At 39.7% G+C, this 18,924-nt stretch overlaps 1 protein-coding gene across 1 annotated transcript in view; it reads right to left on the reverse strand.

Annotated features, from left to right (window-relative positions):
- Positions 1–6,379: 6,379 nt before the first annotated feature.
- Positions 6,380–18,924, reverse strand: part of LOC124545968 — a 94,904-nt gene continuing 82,359 nt past the window's right edge. Inside the window, exons 3-6 of the mRNA XM_047124932.1 lie at positions 16,482–16,535; positions 14,350–14,403; positions 11,141–11,194; positions 6,380–6,510 (exon numbers count right to left, since the gene is read on the reverse strand). Of these exons, the coding sequence (XP_046980888.1) occupies positions 6,380–6,510; positions 11,141–11,194; positions 14,350–14,403; positions 16,482–16,535 (293 nt within the window). The remainder of the gene's footprint in view (positions 6,511–11,140; positions 11,195–14,349; positions 14,404–16,481; positions 16,536–18,924) is intronic.

The raw sequence follows: 18,924 nt of genomic DNA on the forward strand, positions 1-18,924 counted from the left end.
AGCACTTCCTAACTATCGTGAATACATCAATAAGAGACAATAATTTATTAAAACTGGTAAAAATGTCTTCCTCACCTAAGAGGCACCTTTCATATTCCCCCTTTGTTTCTTTCTAAAACTGCTTTTTTCGTGAGACAAAATCGCAATTTTGGAAATAACAAAATCGCATTATTGCAAAATTCTATGAGTAGTCTTTAGATTTTGGTCATTTTCTTTCTATTAAGATCTTTAACTTTTCCTTTAACTCAGTATTTCTTTTTTCTTTTAATTGGAAGTAAACAATTTTTTTAAAAAATTTTCATTACAAAACTACTAATCGCTCTGTATTATTGCTCTTCTATGCCACAATATTATTAGAATATTAATTCCTTAATTCCCATGCTCTCATTATGAACACCAATGCTTTCAGATAAAGTACAATATACACTCCTGGAAATGGAAAAAAGAACACATTGACACCGGTGTGTCAGACCCACCATACTTGCTCCGGACACTGCGAGAGGGCTGTACAAGCAATGATCACACGCACGGCACAGCGGACACACCAGGAACCGCTGTGTTGGCCGTCGAATGGCGCTAGCTGCGCAGCATTTGGGCACCGCCGCCGTCAGTGTCAGCCAGTTTGCCGTGGCATACGGAGCTCCACCGCAGTCTTTAACACTGGTAGCATGCCGCGACAGCGTGGACGTGAACCGTATGTGCAGTTGATGGACTTTGAGCGAGGGCGTATAGTGGGCATGCGGGAGGCCGGGTGGACGTACCGCCGAATTGCTCAACATGTGGGGCGTGAGGTCTCCACAGTACATCGATGTTGTCGCCAGTGGTCGGCGGAAGGTGCACGTGCCCGTCGGCCTGGGACCGGACCGCAGCGACGCACGGATGCACGCCAAGACCGTAGGATCCTACGCAGTGCCGTAGGGGACCGCACCACCACTTCCCAGCAAATTAGGGACACTGTTGCTCCTGGGGTATCGGCGAGGACCATTCGCAACCGTCTCCATGAAGCTGGGCTACGGTCCCGCACACCGTTAGGCCGTCTTCCGCTCACTACCCAACATCGTGCAGCCCGCCTCCAGTGGTGTCGCGACAGGCGTGAATGGAGGGACGAATGGAGACGTGTCGTCTTCAGCGATGAGAGTCGCTTCTGCCTTGGTGCCAATGATGGTCGTATGCGTGTTTGGCGCCGTGCAGGTGAGCGCCACAATCAGGACTGCATACGACCGAGGCACACAGGGCCAACACCCGGCATCATGGTGTGGGGAGCGATCTCCTACACTGGCCGTACACCACTGGTGATCGTCGAGGGGACACTGAATAGTGCACGGTACATCCAAACCGTCATCGAACCCATCGTTCTACCATTCCTAGACCGGCAAGGGAACTTGCTGTTCCAACAGGACAATGCACGTCTGCATGTATCCCGTGCCACCCAACGTGCTCTAGAAGGTGTAAGTCAACTACCCTGGCCAGCAAGATCTCCGGATCTGTCCCCCATTGAGCATGTTTGCGACTGGATGAAGCGTCGTCTCACGCGGTCTGCACGTCCAGCACGAACGCTGGTCCAACTGAGGCGCCAGGTGGAAATGGCATGGCAAGCCGTTCCACAGGACTACATCCAGCATCTCTACGATCGTCTCCATGGGAGAATAGCAGCCTGCATTGCTGCGAAAGGTGGATATACACTGTACTAGTGCCGACATTGTGCATGCTCTGTTGCATGTGTCTATGTGCCTGTGGTTCTGTCAGTGTGATCATGTGATGTATCTGACCCCAGGAATGTGTCAATAAAGTTTCCCCTTCCTGGGACAATGAATTCACGGTGTTCTTATTTCAATTTCCAGGAGTGTATAAATGAATAATTGAAATAGTGAAAGAGTATAAACCGAGATACAAGACAATTTGTTATATAATTCCGTTTACAAAACATTAGATATATATTTTAAGTAGAGACTTTTTCAATAATTCGTGATTTCTGTCGAAGAATACGTCACCTCAACACTAAACAAGACGCTCGACTTTCGTAGCGGCTCTATCGCCTTTTTTCAAAAAGTTACCAAGAGCGTTGTTTCTTTCATTCAAACAGACCACCATACACATTGATGATAAACTATATCTTCAGCACACGTTGAGACACAGCAAATTTATCTGCCCTATTTTGCAGCACCAGTCCGTCCACTACACCACTGAACGCTGATGGCATTTTCGTAAGCCACTGACAACACTTCTTTCGAACTAGTATTCACTGTAATCCTGAAGTTATGGTTCTTCAGTTCGCTGGTTCCACTGAGATCCGGAAGCAACAGCCATTATCAGTTCTTCCCTTTTAATTGATATTGCTTTGGATAGGTTTCCCCGATTCCTTGGTCAGCTTACAAGGGCATCCACAGTACGTCTCATCATTCATCAGTTACATTACAATGGCACATGAAACAGAAAAAGACAACTTTAGACAGAAGAATACAATAATATTTTACAACAGTTCCTGGGGAATCAAATAACAAAGCTATAATGCAATAATAATACTAAGATTTATGTGCCACATTTCATTACAGTTCATCCTGCTAAACACCATTGTGTCAGTATGTAAGCCTTCGTTTGTAAACAAAGTCGTAGACACACCCTCATGACGTCACTCTCAGACGCTAGGGCACTGACCCGTTAGCTGGGCCGGCCAGAGAAAAGCTCATTAAGACCATCCGGTGCCTCGCGTGACGTAGCACCCCGCCTCTCATTAATCGAAACTGGGTCATTCATCTACTGACCTACTATCAAAGTAAATATTATGATTTCCTCATTCCCCTTATGCGTATTGCAGATTATTTCCATATTATCACGTCTTTCTATATTTAATACACAAATAAGTTAGTTGCTACGTCGCATTAGAGTGTTTTTCATTACTTTTCTTTTTTTTACGCTAAAGAGATATCTGTCTGGCAGCTACTATTCATGCTCGTCAACTTAAGAGGCTTCCCCGTAATTACCGCGGTATCGTTTCACATCCGCTACATTGTAAATTCCTCTGACTACTTTAGACTCAGAATGAGCCACTTCCACGACATTAGGGTGTGGTACCCTACTTACCACATGAGAACCTTCAAAAATCTCATAAAATTTCTTTATTTCAGCGTCAATTTTGGACGATTTCCTGTGAGCTCTAACCAATACTACGTCTCCCACTACATATTCATTGGGTATAATATTCCTATCATGCCTTGCCTTCCGATAAGCCCCTTTTGCTTTCGTCTTGCTGAACACCAATTCCCGTTTTTCTTCTTGGGAATTTCACTACATTCTCAATAATATTTCTAGGCTTTTTGCCCGTTCGCAACTCATATGGAGATACCTCAGTTGTCGAATGTGGCAGTTCGTTCAGTATCTCCTCAAACTCTTTAATATACATTTCCCAAGCAGTGTGATTGTCGTGGCAGAAAGCCCTACAAAGCCGTCCCAGCTCTTTCATCACTCTCTCTCTACCAGGTTCGAAGCTGGGTGAAATCATGTTATATATATGGCTTTGATGTCTAGCTTCTTCAACATCTTCTTCCACACTCTGGATACGGATTGAGACCCATTATCACTGAGCATTTTGTTTGGTTTACCCACAGGCTGACCCTCGCTACTAGTTGTAGGTGTCTTCGTTTTCTGACACTTCTCGCAGCTTTGCAGTACCTTTCTAGCCCTCTTCACCATATTACTGAAGATATATGTTTCTGCCAATTTTTCAGAACACTTTTTAGGTCCGAAATGTCCATAGTTCATGTGAATATACCAGAGAAATTCATTTATGGTATGTTCAGGCAAACACAACTTCCATTTTTCCCATACCAGGTTAGTCCTGCGATATAATATTCCCTTTTCTACTAGGTGATATTGCCTCACTTGTGGTTCTTGGTTTTCTTCCCATTTCCCCTTTGCCTTACGCAACCTTTCGTCCTTCTCTTGTTCCTGTGATATATTCCTCAGATACCCTTTAATCTTATCCTCATATTCCACTCCTTTCATATATAACAAATGGATTTCTCGAGAATCTGACAAATCTTGATTCTCCTGGTTCATCCCCATTGGTAATCTGGACAGCGCGTCCGCTACTACGTTGTCTTTACCAGGTCTGTAATGTATCTCATATTGATATTCCTGAAGAGCTATAGTTCAACGAGTGAGTCTGCCATGTGTTAATTTGCAGCTTTTCATAAAAGATAAAGCTTTGTAGTCTGTGTATGCTTTTACTTTTCTACCCATTAAATAGTATCTGAACTTTTTGAAGGCCCATACTATGGCCAATGCCTCCTTTTCAGTAACGGTATAGTTACGCTCGCATTTTGTCAACAACCTACTCGTGAATCCGATAGTTCGATGTTCTACCCCCTCTTCCGTCTCTATCATTTGGAATAGGTGGGCACCAGTTCCAGAGTCTGAACTATCTGCTGACAGACAAAATTCTGTATCCAGTTTAGGGTGGTAGAGTATTCCCCCTTTACATAGAGCTTCTTTTATGTCATCGAACTCTTTCTGACACTGCTCTGTCCACACCCAAGGTACATTCTTTCCGGTTAAATTATGCAGTGACTTTGCATTTAATACCTGTTTATCCACGAATTTTCGGTAAAAAATTACACAAACCGAGAAACGACTTTATTTGTTTCTTATTTCTTGAATGTGGGAATTCTTTGATAGACTCCAATATCTTAGGATTCGGTTTAATACCCTCTGCTGATATAATATGCCCTAAAAATTGTATTTAGCTCTTTCCGAATTCGGACTTAGTTAAGTTCACGGTAATATTGCCCTCTTGAAACGCTTTCAGCACGTCATCCAGAATCCTATTGAGCTCTTGCCAATCACTGGCAGCAATCAGGACGTCGTCCACATAAACGGTGATTCCAGACAATAATTCTTCTCCCTGAATGTTATCCAACACCCTTAAGAAAGCTGCTACCGATATATTCAATCCGAATGGGAGAACTTTGAAATGATAACACCTGCCTCTATATACCAAAGCTGTGTACTGTTTACATTTTTCAGCCAATTTTATTTGCCAGTAGCAGTCATATCGAGGCTAGATAATTTACTGGCCCCTTCGAACTTTTGCAATAATTCTTCAAGAGATTCTGGCCTATCATTCTGAGGCTCTATTATCTTATTCAATATCCTAGCATCCAAGGTTACTTTCACTGAACCATCTTTCTTTGTCACATATACTAACGGACTGCAATATTGACTCGTCGATCTTTCGATAATTTACAATTCTATCATCCTTTGTAACTCTTTTTCTGTTGCCTCCCTTCTTGCCAAAGGTATCACATGGGGTCTCAGTTTGAATGGTTGGTGCGGTTTGACTTTAAACTCATAAGGTTCTCCTTTCATAAACCCAGGTCTATTTGAAAATACTTTCTGATACTTTACCAGCAGGTCTCATAGTTCTTTTTTCGCACCTTGGTCCCTGTCATCGATATTATTTAATTTAGCTTTGATATCTTCTACTGACCATTCTGCCTCAACTGGCTCTCGTCTCTCTTTCCTACAGTCACTCCTCTTCGAATCTGCTTTCCATTGGAAACACTCACGCATTATTTTCAGGTAGAATTTTCCCTGTGCCTTCTCTTTAGCTTGAATGGCCCTGCCAAACATAAACTCGTTCCTAGTACCATTTACCGTCAGGATCACAGTACTCCTTTTTAAATCTACAACAGCTGCATGGTCTACCAACAAATCCATCCTTAATATAAGCCCTACGCAGAGGTCAGGTACCACTATAGCATTAACTTCTAATACAATTCCTTGAAATCTCACTTCCAATAACACTTGGTTTTTTATTACCTTACTTTTTCCTCCTACTGCACTCACGACTCTAGCTCCTTGTAATGGTAACATAGGTACCTCTTCCTGGTCTCTTATTTGGTCATAAACCCCTCTGCCAAGGCGCACAACTCACTACCTGTATCAATGACTGCTACTGCTTCGATACCATTAACATCCACGTCTATTATCGGTTGATACTCTTCCTTACTCACCATTTCAACTCTCTCTAAAAGAGTTCCTTTAATATCGCACCAATCCTCTTTTATTACCCTTTTGATATGTGTTGGTACGCTGTTCATTTGAGTTCGTGCTCGGACCCGACATGAACTCCCCTCTAGTTTTCCTGCTCGGTAATTTCTCTTTCGGTCCTGCCACCCTCATACCTCTCTTCCTGTTCTTCGTACCGTCTATTACCATGGCTGTTCGAACCTCCTCGGTTCCAGCCTCCTCTACCAAGTCTGTTATGCCTGTTATCACATCTCTCGTTATCCATCATGTCATTGTTATTCCTGTTACGCTCTCTCGAGTTCTCATTTTCCCTTGACCTCCAATTTACACCTCTCCAGCCGTTACTGGATGTTTACTCCCCTGATGAAGCATCTAATATGTCCTCAATTTTCTTTTTAGGTATGACTATCAGCTTTCCTTGCACAGATATCGGCAGTTTCACCAACACTACTGCAATAAAGTCCTCCTCACTCAGTGGATTATCTAAATACAAATTTTTTCCACAGAAACTCTGGAAATAATCTTTGTAACTATCGCACCCACTCCCAAGAAAATTTCTCCCTTGAAAGATACTATTACGTGCATTGCCTTGTGTACTATTAGACCAATATTTGTCCCAAAATTTCTTAATAAATTCGTCATAAGTTTGGCATGCTTCTCCTGCTCTCATTCCCCGCGACAGAGCATCCCCTTCCATTCTGCTAGTGACACAACCTATTTTTCTTCTGTCATCCCAGTTTTCTGGCAAAACCCCTTTAAATTGCTTTATAAATGCTTCGGAATCTACCTTTGGCTATCTAAAGAATTTATCAAAGAGGAAGCAAGAGGGAACTACAACCAGGGTGACGTAGACCAGCATGTTGTTTCACGCTTCAATGGCAACGACAAAGCTCCCTCAGAGTAGGAAGTGGTCCGTTGCAACCAGGAAGCTGGCATAAAACAGAACACAAGTTGTCCACCTCAAAGCCATCCACAGTGTCCAAGATACAGGCAGTGTGTGACTATGGACAGGAGGGCAATTGAGTGTATTGTTTAATTAGCCAGAAAAGAAATCTGTTGTAATTACATATTTAAATAATTTCTATTTGTTACAGGATGTATTATTGACCGATAAGTTTGAAACAAGTTGTAGGACAATAGTAGTAGTACATATAGTTAGATACACTAGCAGGTGAAGTTTTCATTAATAGTTGTAAAACTTGTGGCGACGGGAAATAGAATTGCATTATCTTCAGTAGTACCTTTTGTAACATTACATGTCGACATACAGGAAAAAAAATGTTGACACTTAGTATGGGCTACCATGTTCCTCAATCAGCTTCTTCTCTTTTGTGTACTAAAGACGTTTGTCTATATAAAGTGATAGTTATCTTCATGAAGAGTACTTGTCACAATCTGTAGGTTTTAATGGTGTATGTAAATTATAAATATGTCTTGCTGATGAAGATATTTCAGAACTGGTGTGAATTGTAAGCCAAGGCACTTTTAATTATTTTCCAATTCAATTCAATTCAATTTTTAAAACATTATGTGCAAACCTGTAACAGTTAAGCTTTTTATTCTTGTAAATATGCATTTCTGTATTTCTTTATTCAATTATGTGTACATTGTCACTATGTGTTGCCGATGGCTAAATTGAGTACACACTCAAAGGCCAAATAAAAAAATTTAAAAAATAAAAAATAAAAAAAATAAAGAAATATTTCAGTGGAAAATATTCAGCCTGTGTTTAAAATACAAGTATCAGGCTGTAACAAGGTAAATAAATAGTACCTGTGTGAGATGTCCCACACTGATGGTCTGCAAAACCAACATGGGAATGAAGAAGAAGTGTCGGCTTTTTCCTCAAACCTGCACCTCAGGATTAGCGAGTCTGATTGAAATTTCGATTTTTAAGAGGGACATCAGTCAGTTGTGTACCTTTAAAGGACAAAGTAAAGGAACAAACCAAGGTTTAGAGCCTGATAGGTGTACTTAGTGCACATAATCAACTTGTGTGATTTTCTTCAACTGTAGGAAGCCTGTCCACTCGGCGGATTTTGTGCCATTCGGAATTCATGAGAAACTGTGAAATCTCAGCACCTGCTTATGGAGGTCTACAGAAATTTATCCAAGAAAAGGCAAGATGTTAAAACTACCATTTTCTGTATAAATGTTTGTGTGCTTTTCAAGACATGTTGTTACCCAAGCATTAGTTATGACAGGACTCTCAGAAAACTTAATGTAGCTCAAAAGATTGGTAGTTATACATTTAACTTACTTCATTAGTATACACAAAATACGTTCACATATGATGAAATCCAGCGTAAGCAGTGAGGTAGGAAATAAAGATAATGGTTTAAATCATACCTAATGGGAAGAGTGTAGAAAGTTGAAATAAGCAGTTCACATAATATGCAAAAAACTGGCGATTTCTAAAACTGGGGAACAATCAAGAATGGGGTGCCGCAAGGTTCGGTCTTGGGTCCTCTGCTGTTCTTAATATGTATTAATGACTTGCCATTCTATATTCACGAAGATGCAAAGCTGTTACTTTTTGCCGATGAAACAAGTATAACTATCACACCCAACAGACAAAAATTAACTGGTGAAATTGTAAATGATGTTTTTCAGAAAATTATTAAGTGGTTCTCTGCAAATAGGCCCTCATTAAACTTTGACAAAACACAGTATATACAGTTCCACACAGTTAATGGAATGACACCAAATAATAAATATAGACTTCGATCAGAAATTCGGTAGCTAAGGTACAATATTCAAAATTTCTAGGTGTATGCATTGATGAGGCGTTGAAATGGAAAAAACACACTGAGGATCTGATGAAACGTTTGAGTTCAGCTACTTATGCTATTAGGATCATCGCAAATTTTGGCGATATACATCTGAGTAAATTAGCTTACAACGCCTATTTCCATTCTCTGCTTTCGTATGGCATCATACTCTGGGGCAACTCATCATTGAGTAAAAGAGTGTTCATTGCACAAAAGCGTGTATTCAGAATAATTGCTGGAGCTCATCCAAGATCATCCTGCAGACACTTATTTAAAGAGCTAGAGATCTTCACCGTAGCCTCACAATATATATATATGTGTGTGTGTACTTATGAAATTTGTTATTAACAATCCGAACGAATTCAAAAGTAATAGCAGTGTACATGGCTACAACACTAGGAGAAAGGATGATCTTCACTACTCAAGGTTAAATCTAACTTTGGCTCAGAAGGGGGTACATTATGCTGCCACAAAAGTCTTTAGTCACTTACCTAATAGTATCAAAAGTCTGAGAGATGGCCATATAGCATTTAAAAGGAAATTAAAAGAATTTCTTAATGGCAACTCCCTTACTCTTTAGATGAATTTTTGGATATAGTAAGTGGGTAATTTCCCCCACCACCGCAAAAATTAAAAATGTTAAGTGTCATCAAATATTTTGTGTAGTGTAATATCTTGTATAGACAGCTTTTATTAACGTGACATGTTCCTCATCATTACGAAGAGTCGTATTCATGACCTATGGAACAAATACTAATCTAATCTAATCGAAACGCAGAGGAGAGGTACCATACTTGAATTCTGATATCAATTATATTATTATAAGGCTGAATATTAAAAGATGGAAGCTAGGAGACATCTCACTGGCTTTGTTCCAGACATGAAACGGAGCCTCGGAATGAGACATCCAGATGCCTCAAAAGGCCTGGCACACTTCTTGGTGGATTATTGTACTTATCTCAGAGAGTGGCTGTTGAGAATAATAATCGCCCGAACATTGTGCCAGGAAATGTCAATAGTATGTCGTGACCAGGAGCAACTGAATCGACATGGATGACTCAGTGTCAAGAAGATTCTGCGGTGCGAGAGAAACAAGTACAGCCTGGACAATACCACATCCACCAGCTCAAGAATTGCTTGGGTAGCGTGTTAAGTGATGAATCAACGCCAGAGCTCTGCAATACACGTGGTTTCGATGGAATGTGGAGACATAATGCAGTGAAGGCATCAACTCCAGTCCACTCTACTTCAGATGGTCGCGACAGGATACGAAGAAGCAATGCTGTGAAAATTTCTAAGGTCATTTTCTGTGGCAGAAGAATATGCCAACAGACCATGAAAAGCCACCATAACAACAACATCATGGTGGAAATGCAGACGTTGGCTGTGGCTCGCCACTGAGGGATCTAGAATAAGAGTGACATGGACCAGAATACTGTTGCACAGTTCAACAGCAATGACAATGCTGCCCCAAAGTAGGAAGTCATCCCTTGCAAGCAGGACGCTCGCAGACAGTAGAACACAAGTTAACCACCTCAACGCCCTACATGGTGTCCAAGATACTGGCAGTATGTGGCATGGACAGGAGGGCGGTCAAGTATACTGTTGAATTAGCCAGAAAAGAAATCTGGTGTCATTACAGATATAAACTATTTCTATTTGTTACATCATATATTAGTGACTGATAAGTTTGATACGAGTTGTAGCACAATAATATTGGTAGATACATTTAGGTACAGTAGCAATTGCAGTTTTCGTTAAAAGTTGAAGAAGTTTTGGTCATGGGAAATAGAATTACATTAGCTTCAATAGTGCATTTTCTATTATTGGATGTCTATGTATAGGAAATAATAAGCGATGGTAAATAATTTAGTGTGAAAATATTCAGCCTTTGTTTAAAATACAAGTATCAGCATGCAGTGATATAAATAAATAGTACCTGTGTAAGATGTCCCATAATTAGGGTGTGCACAGTCAAAGTAGGAATGAAGAAGAACAGTAGGCTACTTACCCAGATTTTGCAACTCAGAATTAGCGAGTCTTTTTGAAATTTCGAATTTTAAAAGGGAAATGAGTCGTAGATTTGTGTTCCTTCAAATGACAATGTAAAGGATGAAATCGCTGTTACACCCTGATAGGTATTTGGTTCACATAATAAACTTCTGAGATTTGTTTCAGGTGTAGGAAACCTGTCCATTTTGTCATGGATGTAAAAAATACTCTTGGTTGCTACTGACAAGTACCAACATGCATGAAACACTGCTGTTGCACTGGTAATATTCTTGTTTCTAATTGAGTAGATGGAGTACATCAGAAAGCCAAATGATGTATTAAACACTTACCACCGTTAGTCGTGCCTTCCAGCTCCGAATAGTGTGCATTATTCCTCTGTATTCCTGAAAATGCGGGAAAACTATGGTTAGTGAGAGTCATTGCTTTGTGGCCTCTTACGAGCTGGATCAGCATGTCGCTAGTTACTAATCAGGCGGCGCTGGTTGCGACCGCAGTGCAATCTTCTCAAATTTCAAGAGAGTTGATTAAGTGATTGCAGATTTTCAGCCAGGCGGTAATCATAAGAAGCTGTGAAATCTCAGCTAGCATCTTCGTATGGATGTCAACAGAAATTTATTTACGAAGTGGAAAGATTTTAAAATTACCAGTTATGGGGTAAATGTTTCTGTGATTATGATGACTTATCTTTACCCAAGCATGAGTTATGATAGAACAATCAGAAAACATATTTTAGATCAAAAGTCTAGTTGTTATTGACTCAACATATTTCATTAGTATATACAAATTACATTCACATGTGATTAAGTCCAATGCATGCAATGAGATAGGAAATAAAGATGCGAAACCCAGAGGAGAGGTAACATATTTTAATTCTTGTATCAGTTACATTAGAATAAGACTGAATATTAAAAACTGGAAACTGGGATACATGTCAGTGTCTTTGTCACGAAAATAAAATGGAGCCTCAGAGTGCTTCATCCCAAAGCCTCAAGATTCCTGGCACACTTCTTGGTGGGTTATTGTACTTAGCTCAGAGATTGCTTATGTAGAATAATATTCACCAGAACATTGGGTCAGGAAATGTCAATAGAATCTCGATCTTACTTGTACCGATTGGCAGCAACTGAATCGGCATGGTAGACTCAATGTTAACTAGATATTGCAGTGCGAGACCAACAAGTAGAGCCTGGACAATATCAGATATGCTATTTCAAAAATTTCCTGGGTTGAGTGTTAAGTGATGAATCAACGCCAGAGGACTGTAATACAGATAGTTTCGACGGAATGTGAAGAGGAAATGCAGTGAAGGCTTCAACCTGCAATGACAAATCCCGTATGGACTTTACTATTAACCACAATGGCATGCTCTAAAAAGACCAACTAGAAATTGCAAATATTTTTAATGAATATTTTTCTTCAGTAAGAGACTCCATAAATGACAAATATAAAAACATGCACTACAGTTTTAAAGGTAATACATGTGACCATAGTATATATCTAGCCCCCACAAACTGTGCAGAAATAATGGGCATCATTAGCTCTCTGAAACCCTCTAATTCAGCTGGGCATGATGGCCTAAATACTAATGTTTTAAAAGCCTGTAGCCAAAAAGTCTCTGTACCTCTGTCTGCAGCAGTCAACAATATAACAGAATCAGGCACCTTTCCAGACAGACTAAAAATAGCACAGGTAACACCCATTTTTAAGAAAGGTGACAACAACAAAATAGAAAACTACAGACCAGTCTCAATCCTTCCTGTCTTTTCCAAAATAGTTGAGAAAGTTATATACAACAGGATTATAAACTTTCTTAACAAACACAACCTGATGTTCGAAAATCAAAATGGATTCCTAAAAGGTAAATCAACTATCACTGCAGCTGCTCAATTAACTGAAGTGGTGTTAGGGGGTATCAAAAAGAAGGAACATGTGGCAGGTGTATACATAGACCTGGAAAAAGCCTTTGATTGTGTGAACATTGACATCCTATTACACAATCTATGGAACATGGGCATTAGAGGCGCTGCTTATGACCTAATAAAGTGTTATATGAGCAATAGAAAAAGTTTGTTCTACTTAAAACGGAAAGTGGTGTCTACAAATCAGAGATCACATGCATAAAATATGGCGTGCCCCAGGGCTCGGTGTTGGGCCCCCTTCTGTTCTTGATGTATTTAAATGATATTAAATAGTGTACTATAAATTTCAAAATTGTTCTGTATGCCAATGGCATGTCCATTATATGTAAAAAGGAATCATGTAATGAACTAGAGGCCGAGTGTAAGAATGTGACGAAAGAAATTGTTCACTTTTTTAATGAAAGCCACTTAAATGTAAGCACCAGTAAAACATGTTTGATGGAGTTTAACAAAAGTAGTTTGAATAATGAACTTAAATTATAAGTGGGCAACGAATTGCTAAAGAAAGAGTCTAATGTAAAATTCCTTGGCTTAACAATCCAAAGCAACCTGAAATGGGACACACATATTGACTCAACAGCAACTAAGTTGTCAAAAAATATATTTGAAGTCAGTACTATTAGCAAGTTCTGTAGAGACACCGTAGTCCTAAATACTGCGTACCATGCTCTTTTCTCCTCTCACTTTAACTATGGTATTGAAATTTGGGGGGCAACAACCAAAGCTAATCTAGAAAAGCTTCTCATTCTTCAAAAAAGGGGTGTGAGAAAAATCTGTGGAGCAAAATATAGGGAATCTTGTTGCAACTTGTTTCCAAAAACAGAGGTGTTAACTGCTATACACATACATTCTAAAAGCCATATTGCTTGTGAAAAGACTGCACCCAAACACAGGTTTCCACCAGTACAATGCTAGAAATAAAGAAAGATTTTACATTGGCAGCCACAGAACAGCCCCTTACGAAAAGCGGCCTCAGTATGCAGGTATAAAATTAGCTAATACACTGCCTAGTGCAGTCATGGCTCTTCCTACAATTAAACTGGAACATCAGCTTAACAAATTTTTAGTAAAATACCATTTCTACACATTAGAAGAGTATCATACTTACATGAAGAACAACAAATGATTTATGAAATTATGTGAATAGTAATCAGTAAACATTTTATTGTAATTTTGTTGTAAATTAATGATGTATTCAGAAGAATGCGTCTTGTGTATTGTACAAATGACTTTAATCATTACTGTTTCTTTGTATGTGTGCAGTATACCATTCGATGTTGAATAAAACTATTATTATTATTATTATTAGCGACTCTTGTTGAAATTGCGAAATCTAAAAGGCAAACCAGTCATTGATTTGTGTTCCTTTAAGGGACAAAGTAAAGGATGGACTCGCTGTTGGACCCTTACAGATGTACATGGTGCACATAACATACTTCTGTGATTTGTTTCAGGTGTAGGAAACCTGTCCATTTTGTCATGGAATGTAGAGAATACTTGTGGTTGTTATTTACAAGTACGAATATGCATGAAACACTTCTGTTGTACTAGTAGTTGGCGCCTTTCTAATTGAGTAGATGGAGTATATTCCTAAGCGAAATAATGTAATAATCACTTACCACCCATAGTCGTGCCTCCCAGGTCCAAATAATCTGCATTAATCCTCTGCATTCCTGAAAGTGTAGGAAAACTATGGTTAGTGAGATTCATTGCTTTGTGGCTTGTTACGTGCTGAAGTAGCATGTTCCCATTTGCTTATCATTTGGTGCTGATTACGTCCTGAGTGGAATCATCTGAAATTTCTAGAAAGTTGAGTAAGTGATTGCTGATTTTCAGCGATGTGGTAAACACGAAAAGCTGCGAAATCCCAGCTATCGTCTATGTATGGATGTCTACAGAAATTTATTCAAGTAGAGGCAATATGTTAAAATTAAAAAGTTTAGTATAAGGGTTTCTATGGTTTTCAAGACATATCTTTCTCCTTCCATGAGTTTTGATAGGTGAATCAGAAAACTTATTTTAGATCAAAAGTCTAATAGATATTGACTGAACATATTTCATTAGTATACACAAAGTACATCCACATATGAATTAATCTAGTGTATGCAATAAGCCAGGAATAAAGATACGAAACGCAGAGGAGAGGCACCATATTTGAATTCTTGTATCAATTATATTAGGATAAGATCGAATATTGATAGTTGGAAACTGGGAGACATATCAGTGGGTTTGTGCCAAAAATAAAAATGAAACAGAGCCTCAGAATAAGGCATCTGGATGGGGCACGAGGCGTAGCACACTTCTTGGTGGGTTATTGTACTTAGCTCACAGAGCGCCTATGGAAAATAATATTCGCCAGAACATTGTCCAGGAAACCTCAATAGTACGTCGATGCTACTTGTACAGATCGGCAGCATCTGAATCGACACGGAAGACTCAATGTCAAGCAGATATTGCGTTGCGAGACCAACAAGTAGAGTCCAGAGAATATCACATAGGCCATTTCAAGAATTACTTGGATTGGGTGCTAAATGAAGATTCAACGCCAGAGCACTGTAATACAGGTGGTTTCAACGAAATGTGAAGAGGTAATGCAGTGAAGGCTTCAACTCCAGACCACTCTACTTCAGATGGTTGTGATGCGATACAAAGAAGCAGTGCTGTGAAAATATGACAAGTCATCTTCTGTGGCAGACATGAAGGCCAACAGACCGCGAAAACCTACCATTACAACAGCATCACGGTGGAAATGCAGATGCTGGCTGTGTTTCGCCACTGAACTGTCTAGAATAAGAGTGACATGCACCAGAATATTGTTGCACACTTCATCGGCAATGACAATGCTACCTCAATGTAGGAAGTGATCCCTTGCAAGCAGGAAGCGCACAGAGCACAGAACACAAGTTAACCACCTCAAAGCCTTCAACAGTGACTAAGATATTGGTAGTGTGTGACTAGGATGGTAGGGAGGGGGGGGGGGTTGGATGGACGATCAAGTATCGAGGATATTGTTGAAATAGCCACATAAGAAATCTGGTGTCTTTACATATATAAACTATTTCCATTTGTTACATCGTATAATAGTGTCATATAAGTTTGAAACAAGTTGTAGCACAATAGTATTGGTGGACACACTTAGGTACAGTAGCAATTGAAGTTTTCGTTAAAAGTTGTAGACGTTGTGGTGATGGGAAATAGAATTGCATTAGCTTCAGTAGTACATTTCGTATGACTGGATGTCGATGTATACGAAAAACAAGTTGACAGTTAATATTTTAGAGCGAAAATAATAAGCCTGTGTTTAAAATACAAGTACCAGGCTGCAATGTAATGAATAAATACTACCCGTGTAAGATGTCTCATACTTAGGGTCGACGGAATCAAAGTGGGTTTGAGGAAGGACAGCAAGCTAGCTTCCCAGTTTCTGCATATCAGACTTAGCGACTCTTGTTGGAATTTCGAATTATAAAATGCAAACCACTCATTGGTTTGTGTTCCTTTAAGGGACAAAGTAAAGGATGGACTCGCCGTTGCACTCTCACAGATTTAGGTGGTGCACATAATCAACTTCCGTGAATTGTTTCAGGTGTAGGAAACCTGTCCATTTTGTCATGGAATGTAGAGAATATTCGTGGTTGCTATTACCAAGTACGAATACGCATGAAACACTACTGTTGTACTAGTAGTTGGTGCCTTTCTAATTGAGTAGATTGAGTATATTCCTAAGCGAAATAATGTAATAATCACTTACCACCCATAGTCGTGCCTCTCAGGTCCAAATAATCTGCATTAAGCCACTGCATTCCTGAAAGTGTAGGAAAACTATGGTTAGTGAGATTCATTGCTTTGTGGCTTGTTACGTGCTGAAGTAGCATGTTCCCATTTGCTTATCATTTGGTGCTGGTTACGTCCTGAGTGGAATCATCTGAAATTTCTAGAAAGTTGGTTATGTGATTGCTGATTTTCAGCCAGGTGGTAAACACGAGAAGCTGCGAAATCCCAGCTAGCGTCTACGTATCGATGTCTACAGAAATTTATTGAAGTAGAGGCAAGATATTAAAATTACAAAGTTTAGTATAAGTGTTTCTGTGGTATCAAGACATATCTTTCTCCGTACATGATTTTTGATAGGTGAATCAGAAAACTAATTTTAGATCAAAAGTCTGACAGATATTGACTGAACATATTTCATTAGTATACACAAAATACATCCACATATGATTTAATCTAGTGCATGCAATAAGTTAGGAAATAAAGATACGAAACGCAGAGGAGTGGAACCATATTTGAATTCTTGTGTCATTCATATTATGATAAGAGTGAATACTAAAACTGAAAACTGGGACACGTGTCAGTGACATTGTTCCAATAGTAAAATGGAGCCTCGGAATGAGTAATCCGAAAGCCTCATGAGGGAATCCTAGCACACTTCTTGGTGGGTTATTGTACTTAGCTCACAGAGCGCCTATGGAAAATAATATTCGCCAGAACATTGTCCAGGAAACCTCAATAGTACGTCGATGCTACTTGTACAGATCGGCAGCATCTGAATCGACATGTAAAACTCAATGTCAAGCAGACATTGCGTTGCGAGACCAACAAGTAGAGTCCAGAGAATATCACATAGGCCATTTCAAGAATTACTTGGATTGGGTGCTAAATGATGATTCAACGCCAGAGCACTGTAATACAGGTGGTTTCGACGGAATGTGAAGAGGTAATGCAGTGAAGGCTTCAACTCCAGACCACTCTACTTCAGATGGTTGTGACGCGATACAAAGAAGCAGTGCTGTGAAATTATTAGAGGTCATCTTCTGTGGCAGACGAGCATGCCAACAGTCCATGAAAACCAATCATTGCAATAGTATCACGGTGGAAATGTAGATTCTGGCTGTGTTTCGCCACCGAACTGTCTAGAATAAGAGTGATACGGACTGGAATACTGTTGCGCACTTCACCGGTAATGACAATGCTACCTCAAAGTAGGAAGTGATCCCTTGCAAGCAGGAAGCTCACAGAGAACAGAACAGAATTTAACCACCTCAAAGCCCTCCACAGTGTCCAAGATACTGGTAGTGTGTGGCTATGAACAGGGGAGGGGGGAGGGGAAGGGGGGGAATGCTATCCAGTATTGGGTATATTGTTGAATTAACCAAAACAGAAATCCGGTATCTTTACCTATTTAATTTATTTTCAATTTGTTACGTCTTATAATAGTGTCAGATAAGTTTGAAACAAGTTGTAGCACAATAGCATTGGTGGATACACTTAGATACAGCAGCAATTGAAGTTTTCGTTAAAAGTTGTAGAAGTTGTGGTGATGGAAAATACAATTGCATTGGCTTCAGTAGTATATTTTGTATGACTGGATGTCGATGTATACGAAAAACAAGTTGACAGTTAATATTTTAGAGTAAAAATATTAGGCCTGTGTTTAAAATACAAGTACCAGGCTGCAGTGTAATAAATAACTACTACCTGTGTAAGATGTCCCATACTTATAGTTGGGGGAATCAGAGTGGGAATGAAGAAGATGAGTAGGCTAGTTCCCCAGTTTCTGCGTATCAGAATTCGCGACTCTTGTTGTAATTTCGAATTATAAAAGACAAACCAGTCATTGATTTGTGTTCTATTAAGGGACAAAGTAGGGGACGGAATCGCCGTTGCACCCTTACAGATGTACATGGTGCACATGATCAACTTCCGTGAATTGTTTCAGGTGTAGGAAACCTGTCCATTTTGTCATGGCATGTAGAGAATACTCATGGTTGTTATGTACGAGTACGAATACGCATGAAACACTTCTGTTGTACTAGTAGTTGGTCCCTTTCTAATTGAGTAGATGGAGTATATTCCTAAGCGAAATAATGTAATAAACCCTTACCACCCATAGTCGTGCCTCCCAGGTCCAAATAATCTGCATTGAAATTCTGTATTCCTGAAAGTGTGGGAAAACTATGGTTAGTGGGATTCATTGCTTTGTGGCTTGTTACGTGCTGAAGTAGCATGTCCCCACTTACTTATCATTTGGTGCTGGTTACGTCCTGAGTGATATCATCTGAAGTTTCTAGAGAGTTGATTAAGTTATTGTTGACTTTCAGCCAGGTGGTAAACACGAGAAGCTGCGAAATCCCAGCTAGCATCTACGTATGGATGTCTACAGAAATTTATTCAAGTAGAGGCAATACGTTAAA

The sequence above is a fragment of the Schistocerca americana genome, chromosome 8 (assembly GCF_021461395.2).
Source record: "Schistocerca americana isolate TAMUIC-IGC-003095 chromosome 8, iqSchAmer2.1, whole genome shotgun sequence".
Lineage (NCBI taxonomy): Eukaryota > Metazoa > Arthropoda > Insecta > Orthoptera > Acrididae > Schistocerca > Schistocerca americana.